The sequence below is a fragment of the Fistularia commersonii genome, chromosome 20 (assembly GCF_037954325.1).
Source record: "Fistularia commersonii isolate RoL2024-O1a breed Wild chromosome 20, RoL_Fcom_v1.0, whole genome shotgun sequence".
NCBI classification, from domain to species: domain Eukaryota; kingdom Metazoa; phylum Chordata; class Actinopteri; order Syngnathiformes; family Fistulariidae; genus Fistularia; species Fistularia commersonii.
Window position 1 is genome coordinate 1,564,476 of NC_141303.1, and position 23,181 is coordinate 1,587,656.

Sequence of the window (23,181 nt, forward strand, 5' to 3'; positions counted from 1 at the left end):
ATATAAAGTTTACTGTGAACTAACGAAACCCCTGCGCCTGTAACCGGTCCACGGAAACATTTTCATGTATGAAACTGGTCCCTGTGCACAGAAGCGGGCTAGCGCTAAGGTATGCTAATCTTTAGCTTGACAGTTAGCATACAAAACCCATGTACTTTCTCATTTAAGAGTTCGCCCACTGGACATATCATCTATTTGACAAATTCAAATCATTTGGAAACAATTAATTCACGATTATTGCTATTGCTATTGTTAACCCTTTCATTCTTAGCGTTCAGGCTAGCTTTGACCGGTTGTCAGTCGCTCGTAGCGCCACGTGGAGAAACATACCGTTCAACCCAAATATCTGGACAAGATGTAGCCTCCTGCGTGTTTTGGACAGTTAAAGGACACCGGAGAAGGCGGAGGAAACTCAACACTTCCATCGACAACCAAGACACCGCATTGAAAAGCCGCCCCGTCGGAATCCAACCTGGGACCTTCTTGCTAGAAGAAGAAATAGCTTTTTTTGTCCCATTCAGGTATACGTTTAGCATTTAACTCAGCGTGAGCAGAAGGCAGCGAAGGAGCAGCGCCAGGGGTTCGTTGTCTCGCTTTATAACACTTCTACCGGCGAGGAGGAACCCGGAATCGAATCAGGGATGTTCGGTTCCAAAGACGACCGTTCTAATCCCCCCGCGCCGCCCTGACCGGAATCCTGAAACAGCGCGCGGGTTAGCATGTAGCAGTAGCTTGCATTAACCCTGTTTTCAGACAATCGAACATAAACGTTCTGCTCGTCTCAAGCCTGACGGGTCGAGTCCGGTCCATCTGACAAGCAGGTGCGCGTCCCCGCATCTTGATCAGGTCATCTGCTGCCTTGCCTCCGTTTGTAAAACGCCAGGCAAGAATGGCGGAAGGAGAAAGACTTGCTTGGACCAGGGATACTTGAAGGTACTGGCCTTGTTCTGCACACCTCCAGCAGCCGGGAGTCCATCTGACACCGGCCGTCGTTCCCCACTTCACCGTGATTGACACCGCGACTCAAAACGCATTACGAGTTTGCTAATAGATGCTTAGATGGCGCCGCAGGAATGTCTTGAAGATAAGTACATTAGATTTTACAGTGCATTTTTTTTTTTTAGAGAAACCCCGCGGGGGGAGCAGCGCGAACGGGAAGGCGAGAAAGGAGAACTGAAAATGAGCGCTGACATTTCAGAAGGGAGGCGTGAGGGGAGGGAGCGAGGGAGTGCGAGGGAGGGGTCGGCGGTTGCCGGAGTAGAGTTGGAGGGTGAACGGCTGTCTTGACAGCGCAGTGGGAGCCTGCGCTGTGAAGTTGGTTAATCCTGAGGAGCAGGGGATTAGCTCAGCAGGGGGAACCGCCTCTGCAGGGGGGCTCTGGGAGCCTGTTGTCCCTGACCACGGTGTCATGCTGCTGAGCCACTGGGGTCCTCACCTCCTCTCCACCACCATCGCCATCGCCGAAACTACCTCCAGGCACCGTCTGACCTAGAAAGTGGGAAAAGATCCCCAAATACACACTCGCAGATACATAAGAGGGCCTACAAGGCGGCTTCATTATTGCTAGCCGGTTAGCGGTTGAGTTTAGCGGAGGCGCCGGTGGCTCCGGCGCTGCGCTGAGCTCCGAGGCCCACCGGGGGGCTCCTGCATCACTCTTCATCACCCCGTGGCTTCTTTCCTTCCCCCCTCCTAATTCCTCTCCTTCATCCTTCAACCCCCCCCACCCGCTTAGCTTTGGAGCTACAGAGCTGTGGGATGCTCTGATGATATTAGCATCATCACCCCCTTGCTGATTGCTTTCCCAAAGACTCCGACAGGGAGTGCTGTCGCGCAGCGCGCCCCAAGTCGGCGCGATGCGCGGAGCATACCGGCGACTTACCGGTATGCTCCGTCATCTGCATGGGAGGAAAGGGTATCAAGGTGCAGACAGGGATTTTTGTGAGCTAATGGAATCTAAAAGGACAATACCGGTGAAGATCTTCACTTTTCTGCTGTCTGACAGCTTCGCCACAAAAAAAGCGGATTCTTGTTAAGAGGCCGGCGGAGAGGCAAAGCCCGTCCTCGCTAACGTGAAAAGCCCGGCCGAAGCCTCCCTTCCCGTGAGCGCGAGGCGGGTTGTCGACCGCCCGTCGGCGCTCCGCCGAAGGGGACCTTTCTTCGCTTGACTGGCAGCCCAGCGTGCGCACCGATGGCAGACGTCGCATTCCTAAGAGCTCGTCAGTTCAGAGAGCAGAGCCGCCGAGGAATTCACAGCGTGCACCGTGAGGCGCGATGAAATCCTCCCTCTGGAATCTCCGTTCCTTCGCGCGCTCTTGGTCGCGACCCAGTTGATTAAAGTTTATGAAAGCCACTGAATGCTTGTTGACAAGGCCGTGGACATGTTAGAGTTCACCTCCTCCATCCGGTGAAGCATAAATGGTCTATTATGCCGGTCAAAATTTGAAGTCTCGTCGGGAAAACGTCACCGTCGAGAGGCGGAAGGGGTCGCGTTGAGAGACGAGTAATGGAGGCGTCAAAGCGAAGCCGACCGCGCCGTGTTGCACTTCATTGAAACTGAAAAGAATAGCCCCCAATCCAATAAAAAGAATTCCTCGAGGCGACGGAAAAATACCGGCGTCTGAACGTTCTCGCGGAGCGACGGAGCGCAGCGCCGGGGGTGCAAGCGGGGCGGATAATTAAGCCGAGTGTCATGACAACAATGAAGTATCACCGGCGGATCATTTACAAATTCAAAGACCATTAGAGTTCAGGAACTCCAGAGCGAGAAAATAAAAAATCGAATCTTTGCAAGCGGCCCTTGATTTTCTGGTAGGATTGTTAGCGAGCTAGCTGCCTTGCTAGCTGCCTTCATGCAATATTAACTGGCAACGTAGCTTGCAGGACATACAAACCTGCGCGTGGCGCGTGATAAATAAAACAAAAACCGTAAGTGATTGACACATCATTAGACACCCATGAATTATTCAATACCCGCAATCACACCGGTTTCGCTAAAGGATCAACATTCAGCGGCGCGCCCGCGCGCGGGCCCTGGGCACCTGATTGCGAGTTAAAAGCCTCGCGAACTCGGCTGCTCCCGTCCCTAAAAAATGTGTCAGTCATTAGCGTAAAAAGCGGAGACAGGAACAAGTCTGCTAATCCTCCGAGTGTTGATTTGCGCCCCCCTGCAGCGCCCGAAGAAAGGCTGCATCCCGGTAGCCGGGAGACGGCTCTGATTGAAGACATAATTGTGAATGTGGGTGAATTTCACGGTTAGGAGCGTGAAACCCTCGGCGAGATGGATGGAGAGATGGCGAGCGAGGGAGGCGGCGAGGACTGCAAATTAGGAGTCGGGACGCCGGGAGGGGACGCGACCTCGGCCGCGGTCGGCCGCCGCGCGAGGACGCACAACAGACGGGTAATAATGAGATGGCGCGCGGAGGTGAAGGTATGGAACGCGCGAGTGTTTCGGCCGCGCGCGCGCGCGCGAGCAAACAATCTTCACATTCATCGCCGCACGAGTGGAGCAAATCAACTCCGGCCGTCCCGTCGTTTCATGCCGTTCCCCGGCCTTCGCGTCCGATCCCCCGCCAGCCATCTGCATATCAAACAGGGCAGCCGTTCCCATACACTGACTAATGATTTCTGAATGTTATTAACTCTCCACATTACGGCTGCACTTCGATCCCGCTCAGCTCCACTTCCCCTTTGCGGAGGCGACAAAAAGAAAAAAAAAAAAAAGGCTCGAGTAACTGTTCTCCTTATCTTCGCCGGCCAGGATTTAGACCTGCGGTTTGACTGGCCGCCTCTCGGCTGGACTCTTCGCTATCTTCGGAGTTTTTTTTTTCCCTCGTTCTGGCCGCGCGGCGGCGGCGGCGGCGGCGGCGGCGGCGGCGGAGCCAAGCGTGTTTCACGGCGGCGACGCACCTGCCAAATCCGGAGGTTAGCGGCAAAATAAGTGATCGGGAGTTAATGGGGCCCATTTATCAAAAGAGACGCAATAAAAAACATCATCCGGAATGCCTGGAAGTGAGAGTTACGTCACAAAATATAGCTTAATAACTAAAAGGTATGATCACGTGCTAAAGCTGGAACAATGCTAATGCTAAGCTCAGTCTCTTTTGGCGTCCTGCTGGGAATATCCTGGTGAGACGGGCATATTTTTTTGTTTTTGTTTGGGTTCCCAGGATGCTGCAGGGCAGCCGGGTCCGTCTGCAGCTGTAGGAAAGGACCCGGAGAGCTCGTCGCTCGCTTTCTGGAAGCCGCCGGCGGCGACGACGCTGCCGCTGGACGCCGGAGGCAGGAATCCGCGCTGAGCTGCTCGCCCGAGTCGGCCAAACCGCTGCCGTGAAATCAGACGCTTTCGAACGCGAGTCTGGACTATATGACATTGAAGGGACGAAGGAGAACTGATTTGGTCAAGGAGGGACATTTGTGCTGCCGGCGTTTCATTCATTTATTCTGCTTTTCCTTCCATTATCTGGGTTCAATCGCAGGAACCACATATACAGGACTGTCTTAGAAAATTACAATATTGTGAATATGCAACTAAAAAAAAAACAAAAAAATTACTCTTTTATGATATTCTAATATTTTGAGATGGGATTTTTGAGTTTTCTGAAGCCATAATCAGCAATATTAAAATAATAAAAATTTCTGTTGTAATGAATCCAGAATGTGTGACATTTTTGTTTTTGTAATTGCATTACAGAAGATAAAGAACTTTATCACAATATTCTAATTTTTTGAGACAGTCCTGTAGAGACATTCAATTTTCGCACGTAATATGGACATTCTGCAACCATTCGTCCACTCATTCACGCGTCGAATAGAAACAACCACTCATTCACTCGTTATGTAACATTCACTCCCTTTTTTATGGACACACAACCATTCACACATTATATTGACATTTTGCAACCATTCACATGTCATACCTCATAGTTTACCGTTGAATGTAACAGTGCACTTTACTGCTAATTATTATCATTTGCTTCATTTCAGGCTCCGGCTTCCTCCGCAACCCCGAGTGCAGGAGAAGCAGCGGACGACGGATAATTGTCTTCCATTCCTCCGTCTGTCCAGCACATGCGGAGAAACTGACGATACACACAACGTACACTCTGTCATTCAGCTATAGCGATACGCAAACACTTGCACGTCATATAGACAAACAACCGTCGCTTCATTCCCTCATTTTATCGAGATAAACGACCATTTACCCTCTCATTCACACACGATATTGACAATTTGCAACCGTTCACTCGCTCATCCGGATATCGTCATACGTACAGACGTTCGTCCTCTCGTTCCCTCATCATGGAGAGAAATCAACAATTCATGACGTTATTTTATGGACGCACAATCATTCACCCTTTCATCCACACAAAACATTGATCATTTGCAACCGTTTACAAACTCATTCACATAAAATAAGACATATTTTGAAGCTTCCAGCGCCATCTTGACAGCAAAAACAAGCCATATAGACAAATTCACCCACCATTCATCCTCTCATTGTCACATCTGGACAATTCAAGGTCTCAAATGAACCTTTTGCATTTTTTCAGACTGTTTTAGGAAGCCTGAGAAGGCTGGGAGAACCTCCGAGTCTCCACATGAGAAGCTTCTCCAGCAGGAATCCGACCAGGGACCTTCTGGCTGAGACGCCGAAGCGCTAACCGCCGCGTCGCCCGATGCATGAGCGTTAAAGTCGAGACCCCGCCATCGGTTCCTCGGTGAGCCTCTCCTCCGCTCGCCGGAGAACTTCGGTTAGTTAGCAATTTAAATCATGTCTGTTGCCGTGACAACCGGCAAAAGCAAGAGGACGTTAACAACGGAGACAGGCGGCGGCGGCGGAGGAGGGGGGGGGAGGACGGCGGAAAGCGGCGTTAGTTACTCCTCATCAGAAAATGAATCTGGCGAAAAGGTCAAGGACCTGTGAAATTTCCTCAAAGTGAGCTCGGCGAGGGGGGACTTGACTGAAAAAAAAAAAAAAAAAAAAAAAGAAAAAGAAGAAATAGCGTTTTATATCTCGTTACAAAAACAACTTTGAGGGACGGCGTGTCTGTTTGTGAATACGGGGAAATAAATAGCTGTTGATAATCTGCGAGGCCCTTTGGCAAGCGGCTGATATTGTTTATTATTTATGGCACCTGTTCTTTGAGTCAATCTGACGGAGCAGCTGGTTGCTGCTGAGGAGTCTGCAGAGGTTCCACAAATCCCCCTTAATCTTTCAAAAATTCTCCCTGTTCCTGCATAAAAAGCCAAAAACACAAAACCAGCCGTTGTCAGAAGCAAACACCTTTTTTTTTCTTAACCGGCGACGCTTTCTTTGGCCGCTCGGTTTTCGAAAAACGTCAGCCTTTTCCGCCCGAAAACGTCCAAAAACGGCGACTTCAACGTAGATACGACAAAGACGAGGAGGCCGAGATTGACCGGTCGCATTTCCGCAGCTCCCCCAACCACCACCTGCCGATGCGTAACAAAAAAATAAACTAATAACGTCGGCGCTGTCATTGGGACTCGGCGCGTGCCATATTCACATTAGAAAATCTCCACAAAAACTTTTATCGTAAATTATGCATGAAGCGAAACATTAGATTCGCTCCGGCAGCTCGACGCCGGGCAGATGTGCTCTCTGTCTCCCGCTTGGCGGACGCAGCCGGTTTACCAATGCGACGGCGGGAGTCGGCAACAAGCCTTAGGGGAGCCTCGGTGACCAATCACAGCCTGACTTTCCCTTCGCTTCCTACCAGGCGAAAACCTTCTCCTCCGGTTTGTGATGTCACAAATGCAAATTCAAGAACAAATCCAGATCTAAATTTAGCTTGGCTCGGAAAACGTTTTAAAAAATGGACTTTTGAACACGTGCGGATATAGCCTTTAGCATCCCGAGACCCCGCCTGCGCGAAAAGCCGTTTCGATAATAAATGATGAAATGATAAAATAAAACGGACCTATGTACAGAACGCTGTGATTTGAGGAAAACATTTTAACACAGTTAATGTAGTCGCAGTCCAAAGATAGCACTCGCTAATGGTCCGACACCGGCCATCAAGACGGACGACTCTAAACAACATATCGGCACGTCGATGGGAAGTTCAAACAAACCCAAGACGGGACGGTGGAGAAAGACAGGAATACCTTTTGTCGTCACATTCGGCCAGAACGAAAGGAAAGGTGGACAAGACGGGGATGCTGTGTGGTCTGGAAACAGTGACAATGACCAAAAGACAAGAGGCAGAGCTGGAGGTGGCAGAGGTGAAGATGCTGAGGTTCTCTTTGGGAGCGACCAGGATGGACAGGATCAGGAAGGAGTCCATCAGAGGGACAGAACATGTTAGATGTTTTGGAGAGGAGGTCAGAGAAGCCAGACTGGGATGGTTGGGTCATGGACGGAGGAGGGAGACGGATGCTGGAATTGGAGGTCTAGAGGAAGACCAAAGAGAAGATTTATGGACGTAGTGAGACCAGGTAGTTGGTAGGTAGTTGGTGTGAGAGAGGAGGATCCAGAGAATAGGGTTAGATGGAGAAAGTTGATTCGCTGTGGCGACCCCTGAAGGACAAAGCCAAAAGGAGAAGAAGAATTTGTCACAGGGGTGCAGGACATGTATGACCACGATAGTTTGGACATGAACACTCCCCTGCTCATGTCCAAACCATGGTGAAGATCTAGATAGAAGGTTGACGAAGGTGGAGCTGCCAGGCAGGAGGTCTAAAGGAAGACCGAAGAGAAGATTTATGGACGTAGTGAGAGAGGATATGAAGTTAGCTGGTGCGAGAGAGGAGGATCCAGAGAATAGGGTTAGATGGAGGAGAAGGATTCACCGTGGTGACGAAGTTGTACATCAGAAGTTACACACAATCATGGAAGAACGGTGAGCAAAAGGCAGCTATGGAGCATGTAGGGCTTCAGTGTCCTGCTCAACAACACTCCCATGGGCCAGGAGGAGATCAGGAATGTCGGGTTCCAAGAGCGACCGCTCAAACCCCCCGAGCCTCGCCGTCCCTTGGCAGGAAGTTGTTGTCTCGGCCGCTGGCTAAACTGGCTAAAAGGAAAAAGATCGCTAGATACGGTGCGGTGGGTGAGCTCTATTTTCTCGTTTGACAGCCGCGCCGTCGCTACGCTCGCTCTGTTGTACATAAGCGAGGAACAACAAGTCTTTGCTCCCTGTGACTCCGATTTCGGGGAAAGACCAAATAAAATCCCGTGTTGCTTAGGAACAAGCCAATGGGAGACCCGTTAGCTGCAACAAGGCAAAGCTACACTTCAGACCCCGTGTTCAAAATGGTTCGCCGCAACCTGATCGGCGTGCATTTCCTTCCCAACTATTACAACTTCAATTATTTTGCTCGTCGGGTGTGTTATTCCTCGGAGTCCTCTGAGAGCGAAGCGACCGGGGCAGTAATATCGAGCAGGAGCCGCCTCTGGCACTTCTCCGAGAGAGGCAAAGTCAGTTTAAGTTTTATGGCGCCGATAATCGAGTCCGGTTAGCCGAAGGCTTCGGAGAAGACTCGCCAAAAAAAAAAAAAACGTCACGCGAGGAAACTCGTGTTCCCCCCGCCGTCCCGACGGAGGAATCAAATGCGTTTCCATTAGGGTACAAATATTCCATCTCCCCCCCACGTCAACAGCATTACAGGGGAAATATCAAATTAGCCTGTTTCATTTGGAGGACTGTTGTGCATCGTGCACAGCTTTGGAGCCGGTAGGTAATGAGTGGCAGCGGCTCGCTCTAATATACTCAGTAATGTTCATTTGATTGCTTTGGTTAATCTCACGCCGCCATGTCGGAGGGATGGCGCGAGCCGCGTGGAGTCACGTGGCCGCCGCGACGCCGCCGCCGCCGCTTTTACCAGCCTCCGATTTGTAGCCCCGAAGCAGGACGTGCTCGTATTTCCGTCTCCCAATCGAAATAACGTCTGGGAGAGTCGTCCTCCGACCGGACGGCGTGTTGTCTAATCCATTTCCCCGAAGGACGGAGCAGGTCCGCCCCCGTTGGCTTTGTCGAAAGTCCGCATTTTTCGGCCGGTAATTCGCCCCCGCCTCGTCTATTTGGAGATTGCTGTTGTTTCGCAAATCTGAGCCTGGAAGCAGGCGACAAATCACACGGAGCAGACCGAAATGGCAAAATTGGAGGCTTGTCCTCGCGGCACGGACAACCAGACCAATTACTGGTCTCATCATGAAGCGCGACTCAAAATTGGACCGTCATTTACAGATGACATGGAATGCATTATTGAAAATGGTGTGAAACTAGAGATGGAGGCGAAGACAAGACCGGCGATTTGGCTGTTTTTTTTTTTTTTTTTTTTTTTTTTGTTGTTGTTGACTTGACATATCGGGGTATAGGAGGTCATCCCGGGGGCAGGAGCCACTACGGAGGATTTAGCAAATTGCTAATTTGCGGGCCCTCACATGTGGCGAAGACGGGAAATTGAAAAACGGTCACATTATCTCACGAGGAAGAAACAACCAATAGCTCACTAGCGGCGGCGGCTATCGGCAGAGTCGTGATTGTAAACCCGAGCGTCGGTACGAGCCGGGACGCCATATCTGGTGCCCTCTCTAATTGAGATTCAAATGTCTTCGGATGAAAACCTCACTCTCGAGTCCCACGTTTATTTCCCACTCAGGAAATATCCCTCGCGCTTGATTTGGATGTTTTTCCGGGAGCGATTCGTGGGTTTACCCTCCACTGGAAAAACAAACAAACAAATAAACGACAGGGAAACTTCATAAAAGGGCCGCGCTTTGAACCCGCTTAAACGTCTCGCGCTTCAAATGCTGTTTATTCTCAGATCGGCTACGGGTTCGCGCCCGTTCCAGTCACAATATGTGCTTTACCACCTCGGTCTCATAATCTATATTGTCTCTCCGACAGGGGAAATAACGCCGTATACTCTCCAATGACGGACGCATTTTCGCGCAGCCCGGAACCCGGAGAGCCTCTCTTGAAATTTGGATACCTATTTAGAAATATTGTTTTGGGGTGCGCATAAACGCCCACCGGCTGAAAATGCTACCTTCAGGAATAGCTGTGGAATCACGGTAATCTTCCACTTTTGTTTTTGGACAATTCCTCTGTCCCCAAAGTTTGTTTTTACGAGTCAATTTACTTGTCAATTTTCCCACCGACGTTTGCGTGGTTAGCGAACCGCTGTTCGAGCGACGCAACGCGCCTGGTGTTGGACGGATCTTTATTTATTGTGTTATATCTCCATATCTAACACTTTTCTTGCATGCAGCACAAAGCCGATGCTGCTCACAAACCTCCCAAATGTCTCTTTTTCTGCAGCGCCTCACGACCTCCATCCCTTTTTTGCACAACCTCCATCTCTATTTTTTACCCCCCTCATCCGCGCAATACTTATATTTCGACTTGTCCACATCCCCCAGGACTGCAACTGTTACTTTTATAGCCACTGTCCTGCACCAGACACTCCTTTTTACACCTTTTCTACACTTTTTATATCAAATATCATATTGTAGATCCTGTAAATAGTCTGCCGTACCGACATCTCCTTTGTGCACTCTGTCTACATCGATGCTCCGACAATTGAATTTTCCCGCCGTGGGATCGATAAAGTCGAGCTTATCTTATCTTATCTTATCTTCTAGCGCTCATCCTGCACTCGGGGTCACGGAAGCCAATCCGAGCTGTCACTGGGCCACGTTTAGACGTTCACCCTGCCTTTCACGTATCTGAGCAATTTAGTGTGTCTGGTGTTAGCTGGGAGGCTAGCGGGGGGTTCGCTGTGAAAGCAGTCTAATATATATATGCTTGAGGTTCTCTCATTTTTAATCTATTTTGTTTAGCATCGAAGGAAATTTTAGATTAATTATAAATTGAAAGGAGATATTTGATTTTTTAATTTTTTTTTTTTTTTTTTTTTTTTTGAAAGGTAGCAGCAAATTCGTAAGAATTAGTCGAATCAGACGGTTGCAGCCTCGATTCCCCGCTCCTCCTGCCGGCAGTTAAAGGAAATTGCTTCGATATAAGCTTAGAGATGCTAATTTATCTTCATTTTTATTTTTTTATCATGCAAGGTTACAAATAATTTTTTGATTGATTATAAATTAAAGACATATATGATTTTTATTAAATCTTTTTTTTTTTTTTTTTGAAAGGTGGCAGCAAATTCATCAAAAAAAATTAAAAATAAATAAAAAAAATTTGAAAATTAAGAGATTGCTTTGATATAAGCTTGGAGTTCTCTGCCTTTTTTTTTTTTTAATAACATCTAATGTTATCTAGAAATTTTAGTTTCATTCGAAATTGATAGGAGATATTATTTGAATTTTTTTTAATCATTTTTTATTGGTGGTGGTGAATTGGCAAGAATTCATTAATTTAAGGAAAAAAATTCAAATAATTAAAAGAAAATTGAATTTAAAGAAATAACCTTGATATAAGCATGGAAATCTTATCGCAGCGACCGGGCTTGAATTTCTTCACCTGAAGACGTTTCCCAGAGGCTTCTTCAGTTCAGATCGACGTATTTCATCAAATCTTACACAACAACGTGACGATAGTGAACAAGTTTCATCTAATTTATCTTTTCCTTGTTCTCGCACCTGCAACAGATAGCAAAGCTCTATGAGTCAAACTAAAATTTGTATTTGCGGCCCCGTATAAAGAACATCTGACTTGACAAGCTGCCTTCCGGCGGCCGCTCGTCTTGTTTTAGGGATGAATTTCTACAACCTGACTTTTGAAGCTCTGCCTTGCACGGCACGGAGCCGACTGAACTACTAAATTATTACTCAGCGGCACACGGTTTCAAACCCTATGATAAGGAACTGCGAGTTGTATCTCGGTCAAAGCGGGAGACCAAAGGTGACTTTTTTTTTTTCCCCGTCGGCGCGCCGAAGAAACTTCCAGAGGAAACCGAACGCCCTTCTTTCACGTCAAAATCCACCTTTCAAAATCTGTCGTTCGGTCCACATTGTATTCTTATTTAGGAACGTGTTGACGCTTCACGCAAGATAACATTCACCCATTAACGCAGCAGAAGAGGCGACAAGCGAGGCGCTAGCTAAAGTCTGGGGCACTTTAGCATGAAGGCGGGATTAGCTGGGAATACAACCGACGACCTTCTGAGCGGAGGGCTGCCGACGAGAACATACAGAAGAAGTGTGGACGGATCGGCCTACGATCGAACCGATTCGCACAAACAGACGGGTTTTCTGCGTTGTAGCATCGTGGCAGGCATACGTGCTACCTCGCTGTGTTTACGTAGCTCGGCTCCTGTTATAGCACCTTTTTTGTGCTTTTTTTCAGTACCAAAATGCATTTAGTACCAAAAAGGTTAAAAGTACTTGCGGTGTTAAGATGACGGTAAGAATTATTGTCGATCTGCAGAAGGAAATAATATCTAAACGTGGTGTTGCTGATCTCGCCGAGCGCTATGACACTGCTAGGTCAACCTTCGCACGATCCTGAAGAACAAAGATGCGCTAAAGACGGCTAAAGTGGTTGACGAGGCCACTCCGCTAACAAAGGAAAGTGATTGTTTGGATGAATGAAAGACAGCTTAGTGGAGATAGCGTTAGCGTTAGCATGGGTATCTTATGTAGGAAGGCTGATTTTGTGACGGAAGCTCCAAGTATAAGTGCTGGCGAGGAGAGAAACAACACCTGAGACAACGAAATAATAAAGGTTATGTTGAATTCCTTTTTGTTTTTGCCTCAAATAAACAAAGTTTCAATCAAGTACAATTTATTTTTTGCCGCTGTAGAACGGATCGATGGGGTTAACGTTGATCTCAACGGGAAGCGTTGATTGGGTTCCGAACGAAGCGAAAGAACAGATTCAATTCGTAAGCCGATTTTCTGCTGTATTTTGAAAATAAAAACTGCCACATGTTTTTAAGATCTAGACATTTCTGTAAACCTTTCCCACCCGTCTGGTCGGAGCGAAGTCGACCAGACAATGGGCTTTCCGGAGGAACCGGCTCTCCGTCAACAATAACTCCCCGGCCCAGGTTTGAAGGTGGGAGCAGGAAACAAGACGCAGTTATTTCAGAGGTAAGGCAACACGAATCAAATCAAAGGTGGCAAAGAAATTCCTTTCATATCTTTTTCAGCTCGGAATTCATTTCACTCCCGGAGAAAAGCGTCTATCTCCGGTATTGTGTCGGAGAGCTTCGACTTACAGGGGAGGGGAGGAAGAATAAACCCAGCTGGATAGGCCACTGAGGACGACCTTCAAATGGAGTGTCGAGGCTGAAGTGGGTGGAATCAGGCGGCGGCTACCACTCCGCCGCGCGAGAACAAATCATCTCACTCGTGCGCCCCTCAAAAAAAAAAACGTAAGAGGCCTCCAGGAGCTCCGCGGCCACTCTCGCAGCTGCGGCCGTTTAATATGCCCTCGGCTCGGATTCATTCCTCCGCACCTTTGCTCTCCAAGAGCGAACTTGTTCGACCGAGTTCCCAATATGCTGCGCGGCGCCACGCGCCATATGCCGCGCGCGCGCCGTGAATACCGGATGGCCTCGCCCTCCGCCTACTTCTGCAGCATTCGGAGAAGAGGGGGGGGGGGACTCGCCAGCCGGTGTTGTTTTTACGCGCGACCTGCGAATGAATGCACGATTCTTACCTCTCCACGTGATCCAGATTCCCTGATATGCCCAGGCCGCCGATGGTGTAGAGCTTGCCATCGTAGACCAGGCTGTTGTGTCTGCAGCGCGCCACCGTCATCCGGGACACCAGATTCCAGTTGTCAAGCAGGGACATGTAGCACCACACGTCCGCCAGCATCACGCCGGACTCCGTGCCACCTGATAACGAGAAGCAACGTCAGGACTTCGGGGTTTTCATGAACTGACAAAAATCTCCGCGCCTTGTTATGGAATCCCCTCCGGCCATATTTTGAAAACAATGACTATCTTTTCTTTATAATTCCGCACAAAGACGCAAACAACGCTCTGTAAAGTGGGGCTGGAGGCGCATCGACTCGTTCCCCGTCGATGATGAATCTTGAATTCATGAATCTTGAATTCACGCAGCCTCCGCGTTACCTCATGCTACGGTAGCTACTCGCGCTCTGTTAGCCCCGACTGCTAACTCTTGGTCAACGCACAACGCCGCCGCCAATGACAGCGTCTGCAAGCGACATCGAAGGTTGCCCTCGTCCGATCGGAAGTCCATCACGAGGTCATTATTGAGACGTACGACCGCTCGCCCTCCAAGTCACATGTCTGGGCAATTTAGCGTCTCCGGCGAAGCTACTGGAAGGAACCCAGAGGTAACCTGTGCTGAAAGCTGGAATTGAACCAGGGACCTTCTTGTGGAAGAGAGGAAGTGCTAACCTCTGGCAGGTCATGATAAAAAAAAAATTAAAAAAAAATGTCATGCATAAATAAAAGTATAACAACAAGACATTGAAATCCCATATGACCAAACAAATCCTAATTGTTTTGGGCCTCCTGAGCGGTGGCGACGCTCCAACTCCAGGGTTGGCCGGTGCTAAACTCGCACCGCTGCTCTTTCCTAAAAACCTCCGAGCTCACAAACAGAACTCCTCTGAGCGGATAAGCTTCCACATTTTATTCGGACGATCAACACAACCGCAGCCCCCCCGAGTGCGACTGGTAACAACGGGCCCGACAGCTGTGTGAATCCTAGGACAGCCAAGGCAAACAGGCCCGAACAACATCCACTGTCATCCTAGGATCTTTTTTAAAAATAATAATAAAAAATAAAAAAAATGATCTGACAACCGCAGGCTGGCAGAGCTAAAAGGGACCGGGAGACTGACGGTGTTTTCTAAAAGCGCCCTGTCCAGATATCACCGATTTCAATAGTTAGTAAAGCTAGTAAGACGACATTTTTGAACAAAGTGGACCTTTAAATTAAAGAGCAACTTAAATATCTCTGCGGGGGCTGTTTTCTGCCGCGTCCACCAATCAACCATGCGGGATGCCAAGCCGTGCTCCGCCTCCGCCGCCGCCGTGTAGCTCGACGTGTAACACCGGCCATGACTCAGTGACCCCGTTCAACGTGAATGGGAGGTTGCGGACGGCGGAGCCTGTTGATTGGCCGGCCCCGACGCTTCTGATTTCCCCGCTGGCCGCCAAATTCCCGGCGGACGCGCGCCGACCCGTTCCAATACCTAAACACGAATTTACATTTATATGAAAAGCGAGGGGCGGGGAGGGGAAGGTGCACGCAGGACAAATCCCGTTGCATTTCCACAACCCAATGTCAAGGTCTGCGGACTGTGCAGGATCCCGGCGCAAATGGAGCGCGGAGGGGGGAAATTCAGCGTACCTGACGGAGGAGCGACTTAAAGATCGCCTCGCGGCGCCGCCTCGGAGGAAAATCAACCGCAGAGCGTTGATGTAACAGTACAGGCGGTAAGTGGAAAACAAAACTCCAGAGAGACAGTCGACATATTCGATAAAAAAAGAAAAAGTTGAGTCACGGCTGAGGCCATAGGACCTTTTCAAATATATCTAAATATATATAACTCGGGTGACGGCCGGCGAGCGGCGCTCCGCCGCGGCAGGGTCACGGCGCTGCATTATGAATTTGTGGATTTTATCACGTTTTTTAAAAATAAAAGTCTTTTTTTTTTTCCCAGGTCGGGTTTTGAGCCTTATTTAATATCTCCGCTCGTTTGTTTTATGATGCAAAAGAATGTCTTCTGACACGATCTGTCATCGAACACCAACATCAATTACACAAACCAGCATTAACTTCCTGTTTCATTATGCATTGCTGTCTTATTACTAATATAAATGCATATATACACATACATATGTTTGAAAAAACCGCAGCCGCTCTATTATATCAATATGTTATTTATTCATTCATTAACCATTCTGTTTTTATTTGCGGACCAAATAAATAAAAACTTTTGTCAGCTCACTGTTCATTTAATCTGAATACACTTTTACTATAATATATATTATAATATCATCATATTATCAATTCACTGCAAATAATGCATAGCGAGAGCAAAGCTTGTGTATCACCTGTTGCGATGAACCCGTTATTTAGGTAGGAATCTTGACATTTTCTTTTAAATGCAGCTTCTGCGACGCTTCTGCGGCCCATTAGATCGCAGTGAATCCACATCAATGACATTTCCAACAAGTGGAATCGAGAAATAAAAATGATCCCTAAATGAGAAACGTGGATGCAGATGGAAGGCTGTTTCAAGAAGAATGGGAATGCATATGTAACATTTTGGATTTGAGTGAGTCCTAAATGCAGACGTCTAAAATAAAGGTACCACTGTATATATTGCTTTTTATTACCTTTACGCTTTGTATAAACAAGTGTGAAGTGTGTTGCTTCTGAAATTCACAAAGTATTACAGACAAAATTAAATTTTATTTATGTAATGGACTCATTTTGAGCTTTGGGCTTTCAGAGCGTTTAGCGGAGCCTTGACCTGAATTTTAAAAATAAATCTGGAAAAAAATCACTGTGTCAGTAGACAATAAAAAATAAATATTTGCAAAATATCTTCATAAATATCTATTTTACCTGGTTTATGGGACTTCTACTCTTGAACTTCTGCGCAGAGCATCTGCAAATCGGGACTTTACCGGCTTCCGCGAGTGTGACGTTATTTTGAGCATCAAAAAATAATAAATACAATTTTATTTAATATTTCAAGATCACAATAATCTTCCAACTTAGAACTAAAAGTAAAAAAAAAGGAATTAACACAAATGAAATACACTTCAACTAAATATTTATAATTCATTTTCCGAAGCCACTCGGAGCCGCAGTGTAAAGATGAAAGAGCCGCATGGGTTGCCGCCCCCTGGACCAGGTTATGGTGGCTTGTAAACGGTAGAGTTGATCTGCAGAGACGAGCCAAAAGGGGGGTTGCTATGCTAACACGGGTGTCGTTCGTCGGAACAAAAGAGCAACTCAGTGGGATTTCCTGGACTGGAATGTGACAAGGTGAAGCTAAACAAAGGAGTGAAACCTGTTGGATCCCGTGGACTGAGGCTCATGTGGACGTTACCGGGGACTGCTTCTGGTGACGGGGCTTTCCTGGTTGTTTGGAGGCTGCAGAAGGTCCTGGTCAGACTATGTCTTCAGGTGTAGGTGGACCGCAGAGTCCAGTCCTGAACTGGTGTCTCTCCCGTTTCGGTGGCATCCAGGGTTGTTTGGTCCCTCCGATGTGGACGTCATCACAGCGCTCAGTGCAAGTGACAGCAAGTGACAGTGTTTTCTGCCTGGATGTTTTGTCCTTAGGAGGCACCAGTTTTTGCCTCAGGGTGTTGCAGGTTTGAATGTACCGGTATGCGGTGTTAGTTGAATAAGTCTTCAAGTGGAGAAACTCAAGTCCAGTTGCCAAAACGAGAAGATTTCAACGAGAACTCCTTTGTTTAGCTTCACCTTTTCACATTCCAATCCAGGTAATCCCACAGAAGTTGCTCTTTTGTCCCAACAAACGACACCCAGGTTAGCTTAACAACCCCCTCAGACGTAGTTTCTGCCCATCAACTCTTACATTTACATAACAGGCCGTCATAACCGAGACCTAAAACCCTGGCAGTTCTATTTGGAAACTCCCCGCAGGACATTAGAACAGAAGAAGCCTCTGGAATGAGCGGCTGAAACGTCTCCAAGTGAAGAAATACAAGTCCAGTGGCCACAGCAAGAAGATTTGAAGTGACTCAGTGATGCTTTATATTTCATGACGATTTAAACGCCCTATTAATATCCTGCTTCTTATTCTATTATTTAAGTCCTATTGACGGTGCTTTTCGACGCTGTGAGGTCGCGGCCGGGGGGCGCTAAGAAACCAGGAGGTGCAGACGAAGTTCCCACTTGTTCCGAGTACAGTGGACCCTCGCTGCTTCGTGGTTCGGCTTTCGCACCCTCGCTACTTCGCAACTTTGAAATATTTCCTTCATAACGCCGAAGTGAACAGTGAAGCTGGCACGCATTCTTGGAGGAGAAGGCGTCTCCGTCACGACTCTCTTAATAGACCTCTGTTTGGATTTGTTGACAAACAAGATGATGAAGTCTGCCGGCGAGGAAGAGGAAGAGAAGTGACAAGAAAGAAGAACGAATGGTCTCAAGCTCGAATGACTTACGCAGCGAGAGCCCAGCAAAAGATGTCGCAAGATCAGGACGACGATATGGTTCGGTCGCTCCACTTTTGCAACTCGACTGACGGGACCGTGGCAGTTTAGAAAACCTCTTTCAACTAGAAAAAAAAGCAGCAGCAGCAACTGCCTATCATGTTTCTGAATTTTTTTATTTTACTGTACATTTTCCAAAACGATTATCCAAAAGTGTTTAGTGGACAGTATAAGAGTGTGGGAAGCGTAATACAGTCGACAGAGGGTTTATAACAGTTTGTGGGAGTTTTGTAAAGGGTTGAGTGATGTTTGCTGAGGGTTAATATATCTGTTGATACCATCAAAATGATCACGTCTCTTCTTCTTCTCCTTTGGGCTTTTCACTTCAGGGGTCGCCACAGCGAATCAACCCTCTTCATCTAACCCTATTCTCTGTGTCCTCCTCTGTCACACCAACTGACTTCTTATCCTCTCTCACTAGGTCCATAAATGTTCTCTTTGGTCTTCCTCTGGACCTTATGCCTGGTAGCTCAGCCTTCAGCAACCTCCTACCCAGATCTTCACCATGGCTTGCACGTGAGCAGAGGAGTGTTCACGTCCAAACCATCTCAGTCATACATGTCCTGCACCCCCATATAATTCATGTTCATAAATCCTCTCTTTGGTCTTCTTCTAGATCTCCAATTCAAGCATCCATCTACCAATATATTCACTCATCCTCTTCTGTCCATGACCCAACCATCTAAGTCTGGCTTGTCTGAGCTTCTCTCCAAAACATCCAAGATGTGCCGTCCGTCTGATGGACTCATTCCTGATCCTCTCCATCCTGGTCACTCCCAAAGAGAACCTTCACATCTTCATCTCTGCCACCTCCAGCTCTGCCTCCTGTCTCTTCGTCACTGTTACAGTATCTAGTCCAAACAACATCGCTGGTCTCACCACTGTCTTGTCCACCTTTCCTTTCCCTTTGGCTGATAGTCTTTTATCTCTTCGTAACCCTGACACTTTTCTCAACCCGTTCAAGCCTGCTTGAACCCATTTCTTTACATCTTTTCCACAGTCTTTGTTGCTCTGGACTGTTGACCCCAGAAAGTCACCAACTTCTTGATCTCCACTCCCTGTAGCCTCACCGTTCTACCCGGGTTCCTCTCATTCACACACATATATTCTGTCTTGCTGCGACTAACTTTCCTTCCTCTCCTTTCCAGACCTCTCAAGATGTTCCTCAACCTGCTCCCTGCTCTCACTGCAGATCACCACGCCATTTCTACCTCGTGGAAATTCCCTTTTTTCGAGGGGATCTTGGATCACAACTCCCCCAAAAGTCAGGCTACACTGTGATGTGCCAAGAGTAGCCGCCTCCACCCTACCGGCTCTATGAAAAGATAGCATACCGACCTTTGAATCCAAGTGGGAGGCCGCGATTCGACTCACCTGACAAGTAGATGTTGTCTCCGGCCGAGATGACGCTGAAGAACTCGCGGTCGTAGAAGGGCAGGCTGGCCAGCGGGTACCACTTGCTGTTCTGGGGGTTGAAGCAGGTGACGGCCGTCAGGGAGCGCTGGTTCATCCCGATGGCCTGCCGCCCGCCCACCAGGACGATCACCTCCGCAACGCCTGTAGGACAAAAGGTCAAAAGGTCAACGGCGGGTCGAAGCGGAGGAGCCGCCTGGACTTTAATCATGCGATAGTATTGAGAAATTTATATACGTTTGCTTTAAGGAAAAACAACAACCTTGGCTACCGTGTGCACCGCCGCCGCCGCCGCCGCCGCCGCCGCCCATTATAAACCAACAACCCTGAGCCGGCGTGGCCTTGGCGGTCTGAGAAATTGGTCAATGCGGAAAAAGCGTGAAAAATAAAGAGGTATAAATAAATAAAGATTCCCTTCGGTGTCGCGGGGAAAGATAGCCGGAAAGTATGGCTCAATCACCGCGGCTAATGCTGCAGCTTCTTCTCCGTTTGTTTACACTCTCTAATCCTGCCCTCGCTTGACTCCGGCGCCGACTCTTAACCCGTGGACACACACACACACACACACACACACACACACACATGCACACACACACGCACTCATACAATCGCGACAAGAACCTGCGGCGTCCTCCACCCCCCGGCACAGGAGAGTCAGAAAATCAATAACTAAGAATCAATTTGTGTACATTTGTACATGGATATTCTGTCTGTCACACACACACACACACACACACACACACACACACACACACACACACACACACACACACACATAAACAAACAGCCACGTTTGCCCCTCCTTTTTTTTCTCCCTCACCCGAGCTCTGCTTTCACTCCACAAGCATACACGACTACACACACACACACACACACACACATGCACGTGCATGTGCATGTGCACGCGGCGGATAAAGACACCAGTGATCCAAAACACACAAGCAGGTTTGGCAAGACGCCACACGAGGGGGGTCTCAGGTCCTCTCGGTGTCCGGCTGCGAAGGCAAGGCGACGGCCCGCCAGACAGAAATGAGCTGTGTGTGTGTGTGTGTGTGTGTGTGTGTGTGTGTGTGTGTGTGTGTCGGCAAGCAGGCTGGCGGGTGGAGTGGAGGGCGGAGGGGACAAAGAGAAACAGTGTGAAGGGAAAGAGGAGGAGGGTAAAAAAAAAAGAAAAGAAAACAGGGATGAGAGTGAGAAAGGTGGAGGAGTAATCTTCATACACTCCACATCAAGGCTAAGCACTGGTTCATCTGTCTGGATCGATATTTTTCTTTCACACACACACACTTTTAAGCTTTCATTTTTTCTCTGGAGGCTGCCGGAGCAGAGCGAGGGAGGCGGCGGCGAACGGGGAGGAAGATACAGAAACGGCGAGCGCCTCGGACGCTCCGGCTGGAGGTTGCGGCGGCCGTTCCTCCGACGCCGGCCACGCGAACGCAAAGGTCTGGTTGACACGGGTTCAGAAATAGAAAAGGAAAAAAAAAAAAGCGAGCAGTCTGGGTAGAAGCCGGCGTGCAGAGGAGTCGTGCGTGACGGCGCCCTTTCTGCTTGGGCGCGGAAGATGTGAGAACTTTGAGGGCTGTAAGAGATGGAGGAGAAGAAGATGGAGATTTGAAGGGAGGCCTGACGTCTGCATCGGACGGCGAGAGACACGGATGCAGCTCAAAGCCTGGATGATATTGAATCGACGGATATCCACGGATTAGCAGTCAGCTGGTTATTAGCTCAGGCCGCTTCGGCAACTGAGCTATCTTATTGTTAGCCGGGTGCTAGCATGCTACGGGCTAGCGTAGGTACATGGGAAAACAAGCAATTTGGGAGATGACTGCCGAGAGGGCCGACTTGTGTTCGTTATCTCTTGATTGATTTCCATGGAAACGGCATAGAGGATGAATGATTGAATGAATGAATGGATGGATGGCTTGATGTCCCGTATTTTGTCCCCAAATGCGAGCCAGCAAACAGAGCTTGAACACTCCAAAGGGCCTGCAAAGTACCTCCAAAGGGCTGTCAAATGGTCTCCAAAGGGCCTCCAAAGTACTTCCTAAGGGCCTCAAAAGGTCCTCTAAAGGGCCTTCAACGTACCTCCAAAGGTCCTCCACAAGGCCTCCAAAGTACCTCCAATGGGCCTCAAAAGGTCCTCTAAAGGGCCTCCAAAGTACCTCCAAAGGTCCTCCACAAGGCCTCCGAAGTACCTCCAATGGACCTCCAAATGGCTTCCAAAGTACCTCCTAACAGCCTCTAAAGTACCTACAAAGGGCCTCGTAGGGTCCTCCAAAGAGCCTCAAAAGTGCCTCCAAAGTACCTCCAAACGGCCTCCAAAGTACCTCCCAGGGACCTCCAAAGGGGCTCCAGAGGACCTCTAAAGGACCTCCAAAGGTCCTCCAAAGTACCTCCAAAGGATCTCCATCAGCCCTCCAAGGGGCCTCCAAAGGGGCTCCAGAGGACCTCCAAATGGCCTCCAAAGTACCTCCAAAAGGCCTCCAAAGGCCCTCCAAGGCACCTCCATAGGACCTCCAAGGAGCCTTCAAGGGCCCCCCAAAGGTCCTCCAAAGTGCCTCAAAAGTACCTCCGAATGGCCTCCAAAGTACCTCCAAGGGGCCTCCAAAGGGCCTCCAAAGTACCTCCAAAGGGGCTCCAAATGGCCTCCAAAGGACCTCCAAAGGGGCTCCAAATGGCCTCCAAAGGACCTCCAAAAGCCCTCCAAGGGGCCTCCAAGGGACTTCCAAAGGACCTCCAAAGGTCCTCCAAAGTACCTCCAAAAGACCTCCAAAGGCCCTCCAAGGGGCCTCCATAGGACCTCCAAAAGGGTCTCCACAGGAGCTCCTTGGCCAATCAGCTAATGAACGTGAGTTGGGTTTTCTAGGGCACTGAGGGCCTGCCCTTCATGAAGAAAGAAAAAACAACACCAGAGAAGAAGGCTGTTTGTCTGCTGTACGGCCGCACCTTCACACACCACCGCGCGCACACACACACACACACACACACACACACACACACACACACACACACACACGCATTAATTATACCCACTTTGTTCTGCCATTGTTCTTCCTCCCGATTAGTTAGTTTCTATAGCATGTTTGTACTCTCGTTCTCTCCACAGCCGTTGCTCTTCCTCCTTTTAATGGATTTTTAAAAGTTAGGCTGTTTTCCCGTCTTTATGGGATTACATTTTTTCCCCCCATCGCTTTTCATCTCCCGTCTTTCATCCTATTAGCCGTTTCCGCTTGTTGATCATGACTGCCTTCAATTAACTTGGCAACGTTTCCGCGTTTTCGTCGGCGCCGGTTTGAGCTCCTCTTCTCGCTGCAGAGCACATCAATCAATATTCTGCTGCTCAAAGGTGCTTCTGCCAGCCCCCTTCCCATAGATCCCGTCCAATAATATGTCGGGAGAGGATTCTCCGACAAAGACAAAGCGATTCTGGCAGAACCGCCGACATCCTATAGGCTCCCGTGTTCTGGCTCCCGGGGAGAACGGGAACGGAGATGGTTCTGGCAGAAGAACCCGACCGCAGAGCTCCGAGGGGGTGGGGTGGGGGGTCCACATAAGCCCCGCCCCCAAACGCCACGGGACTCCGACAGCCATCTGTCGCCGTCTTTGACATTCATTTTCATAACCCCCGTCCTCAATAACGACGCTTTCTGACCGGTGGTTTTCGGACAA

At 48.7% G+C, this 23,181-nt stretch overlaps 1 protein-coding gene across 2 annotated transcripts in view; it reads right to left on the reverse strand.

Annotated features, from left to right (window-relative positions):
• Positions 1-23,181, reverse strand: part of klhl29 (kelch-like family member 29) — a 414,899-nt gene that overhangs the window by 59,588 nt on the left and 332,130 nt on the right. For both annotated transcript variants that reach the window (XM_086166945.1, XM_086166946.1), the window contains exons 12-13: positions 19,474-19,656; positions 13,584-13,764 (exon numbers count right to left, since the gene is read on the reverse strand). In XM_086166945.1, coding sequence (XP_086023071.1) covers positions 13,584-13,764; positions 19,474-19,656 — 364 coding nt within the window. The remainder of the gene's footprint in view (positions 1-13,583; positions 13,765-19,473; positions 19,657-23,181) is intronic.